Raw genomic sequence first — 7,201 nt, 5'->3', positions numbered from 1 at the left:
GCCAAAAATGGGACTTCACGGCTGATCGCTACCAGCTTCACGACATCGCACGCATCCACAAAGTTCACGCAGCAAGGAGAACATGAGCAAATGAAACAAACAGTACCTTGCTTCTTCTTTTTGTCCATCTCGAAACGTTCCAAGCGTTCGCCGTCCATCTGGCCCTGTTGGAACGAGGACGTCCTCGTGTGGTTCGTTTGTGAACTGCATTCAAAAAAGAAAGCTTCCATTCAGCACGTCACAATCAGCAAGCAAAACATACGCCAACGAAAGTGTCATTAAAACATCACAAACGCACAACAGGAGATTGTAGACCTTCATACTAAATGTGGACCCAACCCATTACTTTACAATATTTTCATTAAAATTTTCCCAAGAATTAAACCAAGTAAATTGTGGCCATATACTTCTGAAAATGTATCGATGAGCCCTTACGAGACACAACAGTGCGGCGAATTAATATCATCTCAGTCAATGACATCATCTACTTTTGGCCGGTGGAAGGAACTTCTCAGACGCCTCATGTGAAAGCGAAAAGGTAAGCATAGCTGCAGTGTTGACGAAGATCCGTCCGCGTTCAATAACAATGTTAGCGTTAGTTTTTTTTTTTTTTTTTTTTTTTAAATCACAACGTTTGCCAGTTTACCGACGGGATGCATTTGCGTTTGGACATGTCGTGTGCACCAGACCACAAATAATTTTCATCGGGTTGGTGATGCAATGCTGCATTCACTATCAATGGAAGCTCATCATGGGCGCTTGCTTGCTTTCATTAAGTGCACGAATCGGGCCACCAAGCGGCCACGGGGAGACGGCTATTTTGGGCGATGCGTCCACGTGCTACAAAAAAAACGTTTCCATTGGATTGGGCACGCACTTATTTTGCCACACTGGCCAGTGAGCAAGGCACCCAAACTGTCTCGCCTACTGGTTATTGATGGAACAAAGGTTTGGTTGTGGCATTGGCGCGGCACCACGAAGGGCTGGAACAACACAGATTTGCTACTAAAACAAACCAATTCCACAATGGCAACAAATGTGATGTCAATTTGATTGTTATTCTTGCGGTATTTTGATTAAATCCCACGACTAAGACTCAAAAATACAACATGTCGCCTTTATTTTTATCCCATTATGTTTCCCCGCAACACGAAAACTTCCATCTGAATTTTGCATTGGTCCATTTGCAAATAGATATGGTCTCCTTTGCCCCTTTTCGTGTATTAACTTACACACAAGTCTAGCAGTCTGCCTTTAATGGAAGGAATACTTCAAGGAAAATTCGTGTCATTTTCAGTCTAGTAGCGGAACTCATATCCGCCCCCCAATTTCCCCGTCGGACCAGGAAATGCAGTCGGTGACTGGAAAGCTTTGCCCTCAAACTCTCACGAAACTCAGCTGGCTTTAGCTTTGGAATAATTTGCACATTACGTTATCACACAAAGTATATTACGAGGGAGGAATTCGGGGCAAACATGTCTCTTGCGGCGGACGCCTTCGTGTCGCAAATGGCCGGTAAGGTGTCGCAGCTTTTAGCGTCACTGCCCAGTGACTTTCACTAGCCAGCTAGCTCGCTAACCACATTTTACTCAACGTCAACACATCAAATTAAAACATGTAATTTGACACACGTGTTTGACTACAACACTAACAGTAGCAATGATTATTCTGCTCCAATGTATGAGCGTAGATAGACGCTCGCAGAGTCCTAGAATGTTGGCGAAACCTTGACGCCATTAGCAACGTTTCTTCTGAAGGTACGCTGCAGGTTTTGACGTTAACCTTTTTAGTGAATTTGAAGCCCGCCGAGTCCCGTCGTGAGAAATTTACGGGACTTCCGGTAAAAGATTCTCCAGCAAGTTTGTTTGTCGGAGTTGGAATTCGGCACGTCTCACAACGTTGATTATTAAATATGATCAGATAATTGTTTTACGTACGGTTGTGTCGTATTTACCTGTTTCGGAATCTATTGGCATTCTTCTGCGCTCTTCCTGACCCGGAAACACACCCGAAGCAGGCATTTTGCGGGGAGATTTGTAACTTCCGTTGTGAGTGAACTCTGACCTCCTCAAAATTAAACGTTTACATTTAAAATAGTCACGATGCTCTGGTATCGTAATAGCAGCATGAGAATGTTACCCAGGAAAATTATTCATATTTAAATTACTTATTTTAGAACGACCAGTCACGGTTAGGCATAGACCTCTACATTTGGTGGACCTGCAAATGAGATCCAAGAGCTAGATTATGTTATGCTTCTATAAAGATGAAGTTTGCTTTACATTGTGAGGGAGACATTACTTTGGCAATGTTTGTATTATTAATTTTGCCTGTAATATGCAAATCTGTTGTTTCTGACGCGTCCAGCCACCGAGCCGTGGCCCGAGAGTGCGGCCTTATACCAGCCGCTCAAGGGTGAGTGTTCTTTCTCATAATCATATTCACTGAGATCTTGCCGTGTATATGTACCTTGGATTTCCCTTAAGAGTCATTACAATGAGCTATTTGTTGACTTGTGCAGAGGATCAGATTCTGCTGTCTGAGTGCGCCTCGTCCCTTGCCGTCCAGGTAAAGTCCTCATTTTCGAGCTGCGTGTCGGATCTCATCAGATTTCTTGCCCGACGACGATATGTCCCCTGGGCCCGTTTTTTTTTTTTTTTTTTTTTTTTAATTATTTTTTGGTCCCCTGTGCAGACCTACTTGCGGATGTGCGGTCTGCCCGTCAAGGTGGTTTGCAAAGCCAATGCCGAGTACATGTCGCCCTCCGGTGAGTTGACCAGCACATGCGTTTGCTTGAGTGGCAAACTGAGTTCAAAGCGCTTTCATTCTTCCGTCTTTAGGGAAGATTCCCTTCATCCACGTGGGGAACCAGGTGGTCTCTGAGCTGGGCCCAATCGTGCAGTTCACCAAAGCCAAGGTGGGTGACCCTACAGGAAATATCAGACATTCATAGTAGAAATAGTTTCTTCCACAGTCAGACTGTCGTCTCCCAAAAATGTTAAGTTATTTTCAAATGTGATAGACTTGAGGGTCCCGTTTGTGCTCACTTCAGGGTCACTCTCTGAGCGACGGCTTGGACGACGTTCAGAGGGCTGAAATGAAAGCGTACATGGAGCTGGTCAACAACATGCTGCTGACTGCCGAGGTACGGGCTTTTCACTCGAGGGAGGCGGAGGTGACTCCCTCCTGATCTTGCGCGCACTTGTGGATGTTTGCCATTTGGGAACCGCACAAGCCGGGACAAAGCGTTTTGTCCCCCGTGTGTCTTCTCCAGCTGTACATCCAGTGGTGCGACGACAGCACGGCCGCTGAGGTGAGTCGGCTCGTCGCCTCGACTGTCTTCAAATCGGCGTCCGCGCCTCGGTGACGCCGTCGCTGTGGGCTTCAGATCACACGTCCCAGGTACAGCAGCCCCTACTCGTGGCCCCTCAGCACCATCCTGGCCTACCAGAAGCAGTGGGAGGTGCGGCGCAAGATGAACGCCGTCGGCTGGGGCGGGAAAAACCTGGAGCAGGTCGGCCGTCGGCGGAGTCGGCGTCATCGTCGCGGCGGCCCGCCTCACTCGTTTTGCGTTTCAGGTGTACGAGGACGTGAGTCAGTGCTGCCAGGCTCTCTCGCAGCGCCTCGGAACGCAGCCCTTCTTCTTCAATAAACAGTACGTACGTGTCGGGCGCCATTTTCACAAGACTGAACTCCCGCCTCGGGTGGTGCTTCGCTATTTGAGATTTTTTTTTTTCTTCTTCCCTGTGAAACCAAACCTTAGCTGTTATTTAATTACAAAATAAATGCTAAACATATGTACGATACATTTTACATACAAGAAATAAACTCACTATTTGCTTGATTACATAAATGCATGAAAATTAAAACATTTACAATCAACAGTAAATCATTTTAGCAGCTAAATTATTCCAACAATTATGGGCCTCTTATCATACGTGTATACTGAGGCCATTTCTACCAATGCTATCTTTTGTTTTTAATTTTAGTTTAATTGGTTTATACAGTATTAATAGTGCTTCCATGTGAATAGTAAGTACGGCGTATTATAGTTAGAATTGGTCTGTTTTACAAGGGAATACACAGCAGTCTGTAGCACCACCGTGTGGCAGAAATTCGCAATTACCAGATTCCGCTTGGCCTGGATTTTCATTGTACATCCGTGTCCCAGATTACTTGGATCCATTTTTTTTTTAAGTGTATATTTTGATGCACGCCTCAAGTGTGACATATCCACTGTGACTTTGCTGACTTCGACACAATGCATGAAACAAGCTGCAAGCTTAAGTTGCACATAACTCCGCAATAGAAATGTAAAAAAAACAATGAAATGCAAACTGCGAGAAAACGCAGGTAATTGGCGCCTCAAATACGCTTTAAAATGGGCTCAATTTAACTGTATGAATAAATGATAGTCCCAAAACACGCATTTTTGAAAGAGCACCAAAAAAAAAAAAAAAAAAACGTGACGAGTTATTGCATTTGTGATTAACTGCAAATTTTCCAGGGATCACTGAAAAACGAAATTTAATTTTTGCACTTTCCGTTCAAGTTTGACACAAAGTGAGTGAGAATTAGCGAGCCAAAATTTGAGATATGTTCTGTTATTACGGCTGCACTCCCAAATGTCGGCGGGCCGCAGACGGCGCAGTTGTAACCAGAACTGGTGTAATTCCTCAGGCCCACCGAGTTGGACGCGCTGGTCTTCGGCCACCTTTTCACCATCCTGACCACCCGGCTGACCAGCACCGAGCTGGCCGAGCGGGTGCGTAGCTACGGCAACCTGCTGTCCTTCTGCAGACGCATCGAGCAGACCTACTTTGAGGACAGGACCGCCTGAGGGGGACGGGGTCTGGTACCCCCAGACCAGACCAGAGCTACCGACTGAGCCACCCTCTCATCCGTTTGTACATAACACGAAAAGCTGATAATATGACCATACGCACCTTTTTTTTTTTTTTTTTTTCTTGCTTCTTCCCAGATAGACAGAAAAAACTGCTGGTCCCCAAAGAAGCTCCCAGACATGAATTATTTATTTTCTTTTCTGCACTTACGGGTAGTGTTTTTCGATTACTCCAATGTGACGTGTCTGGGCCTTCCTTTGGACCAAAAAAAGAGGGAAAACAAAAAGAATATAATGAGTGTTATTATAGTCTTTGTGTGAATGCTCGGTGCCTTAAAAAAATAAAAGGACTGCATGAAAGGAAAAATCTGGATTTTTTTTTCTCCCCCCCAATAATTAGTCCTAAAAAGGTCTGCAATGACATTTTTTGGTAAAAAAAAAAATAGAAGATAATTGCGACATGCTTATTTTACACCAGGCGTGGGCACTTGATTTTGAAACGCACGCGTGGCCTGGATGATTCATAAAGTAAAAATAAAATGTAAGCATCGAAGCAATTTGCTTCATATTTAAATGCAGCCTATTTGAAGAAAATAATTTTGTGTGATGAATGTGAGCACGAGTGGTCGTCCGCATGTGCCGCGCCGTCGGCCGGTCAAGCGGTCCGAGGCTGAGGGCGCCAGTGCACAATGAAAGCGTTCAAGTCCCGTGAAGTGCGTTGCGTGCCGCCCGGCATCGGCCACACCCGCACGTGAGCAAAGCTCGGTTCCGACTGTCCGCGAGATCTGCTCTTACCTCTGCGTGCCCTCTTTACGCCCGTGTGTCCGTCTGGCCTGCTTCCTCTCGGGGTCGCCTCGTGACCTTTGAACCTCTCGGAGCCGAAGCACCCCGAGCGACGGCTCCCGCCGGGTTCCGAGGTCGTAGGTGAGGCAGCGGGTTCACAGGCAGGAAGAAATAATAAACACAAGAGACAGAAAAGAAATGAACTTGTCACTGACGACTTTGGCTTTTGGAAGCTTCCGGATCAGATGTTGACTTTTTGCCGCTTTGAAGGTGAAATGTGTGCTATTGGCTCGCTTTAAACTTTATTTAATGTTTCATTACGCACTTTTGTTGTTTAATTCGTCCATTTTAAATACAGTGCTTCGCATCATGACAAATATTGGCCCAAACTATGTACGACTGCATTATTTTAAGGCGTTGCAATGACAACATTTTCCCACACGGGGGCAGCACGAGCACAGAAGCGGTTTCTGCTTGCAGCGTGAAAAAAGAAACAACCCTGCAAGTCAATTGATCAATGATAAGTGATAAAAATACTCACGCTGCTTCTACTTCATTACAGATTCGTGTGTTACAAAAAGGCAGTAATCGATTACTCAAGTAATGAAAAAAAGTAGCAGTACTAAATTACAACAGGACACCCGGAGCAGACATCAACTCTCTCACAAATTTAAAGAAATTTGTACTTCCTTGCTTTCCACCGCTGATGAAAGAATAGACCAAAATAAATTAATTGTATCAATAACCCCCCCGCACCCCCCCAAAAAAAAAAAAAAAAAAACGTTATCACACGCTGGCCTCTGAAGGTTCACAACATTAATTTGATTGTGTATTTATAAGCTTGGTTATCCTCGCAACGCTAGCGACACGTGAGCAGCCGCTGATTATCGCTTTCCCGACGCCTCATGATGCAACACAAGGCAAACACACACACGCACACGCACAAGAATTAATGTGTGCGAGGTGTAATATTAAAGCAACACGAGCGTCTCTTTTCACCTTCCTGCCACGCTTGATCCGAGTTGACGTGCAACACATGTAAACACGTCTTCTTCGCCTTGCTGGCTTCAGCCTTGGGGGATATGCAAATGTTTCAAGAACCCAGCCCGACGCAGCCGAGCTGCGAATACTTGGAAAAATGTCAGAAATGAGCGCCGCGACGCTCAGCGGCTCGACGAAAGGTTCGCGCCAGGACACCGGCGAGGCGAGGGCCGCGACCTCGCGGGCCGCGAGCGAATTAGCACGGCGCCTCTACGCGAACACACGCCGTCGCCGATCAAACGGTTACGATGCGGATGGTCGGAAACAACGAAAGCAAAGAGTTCGAGGTGATCGGCATGATACATTTTCAGCTTGAATTTGGAAAGCGAGCTCGTCCGGTGGGAACTCATTGTGGCCGATAAATGACAGAAGCTTCCATTGTGCGGTTTGTTTGTCTCAAGGCAAAATGATCCGATTCAGACCCGTCGGGTTTGCTGCCCTATTGGCTCGCTGCGGGGCCGCCGAATCAGCAGAGGGGTCACGAACCAACTGTACGGGGGCGGACCCAAATGCAGGACTTCGAGGAAGAGGCAT

At 46.1% G+C, this 7,201-nt stretch overlaps 1 protein-coding gene and 1 long non-coding RNA gene across 5 annotated transcripts in view; one reads left to right on the top strand and one right to left on the bottom strand.

Annotated features, from left to right (window-relative positions):
* Window positions 1–2,355, bottom strand: part of LOC133509621 (uncharacterized) — a 39,738-nt gene extending 37,383 nt beyond the window's left edge. For both annotated transcript variants that reach the window (XR_009797398.1, XR_009797397.1), the window contains exons 1-2: window positions 1,955–2,355; window positions 107–204 (exon numbers count right to left, since the gene is read on the bottom strand). This is a non-coding gene — a long non-coding RNA (uncharacterized LOC133509621). The remainder of the gene's footprint in view (window positions 1–106; window positions 205–1,954) is intronic.
* On the top strand, window positions 367–5,198 carry mtx2 (metaxin 2). 3 transcript variants are annotated; one of them, XM_061836831.1, is made up of 10 exons: window positions 367–538; window positions 2,368–2,415; window positions 2,522–2,568; window positions 2,695–2,767; window positions 2,841–2,917; window positions 3,053–3,145; window positions 3,275–3,313; window positions 3,389–3,514; window positions 3,579–3,655; window positions 4,681–5,198. In XM_061836831.1, exons 4-10 carry the CDS (start codon window positions 2,707–2,709, stop codon window positions 4,838–4,840), a joined length of 633 nt encoding a protein of 210 aa, XP_061692815.1. In that variant the 5' UTR covers window positions 367–538; window positions 2,368–2,415; window positions 2,522–2,568; window positions 2,695–2,706; the 3' UTR covers window positions 4,841–5,198. The 3 variants fall into 3 exon arrangements, with proteins under 3 accessions (XP_061692815.1, XP_061692813.1, XP_061692814.1); XM_061836829.1 differs by lacking the exon at window positions 367–538 and adding an exon at window positions 1,310–1,515; XM_061836830.1 differs by lacking the exon at window positions 367–538 and adding an exon at window positions 1,568–1,757.
* The last annotated feature ends 2,003 nt before the right edge of the window (window positions 5,199–7,201 follow it).

Source organism: Syngnathoides biaculeatus, chromosome 12 (assembly GCF_019802595.1).
Source record: "Syngnathoides biaculeatus isolate LvHL_M chromosome 12, ASM1980259v1, whole genome shotgun sequence".
NCBI lineage: Eukaryota > Metazoa > Chordata > Actinopteri > Syngnathiformes > Syngnathidae > Syngnathoides > Syngnathoides biaculeatus.
This window is presented reverse-complemented; position numbering and strand designations above follow the sequence as displayed.

Coding starts and splice junctions, on each gene's coding strand:
- mtx2 (XM_061836829.1), top strand. CDS start 1,476: ATGTCTCTTGCGGCGGACGCCTTCGTGTCGCAAATGGCCG. Junction 2,416..2,521: donor CTTATACCAGCCGCTCAAGG/GTGAGTGTTCTT, acceptor TGACTTGTGCAG/AGGATCAGATTCTGCTGTCT. Junction 3,656..4,680: donor CCCTTCTTCTTCAATAAACA/GTACGTACGTGT, acceptor GTAATTCCTCAG/GCCCACCGAGTTGGACGCGC.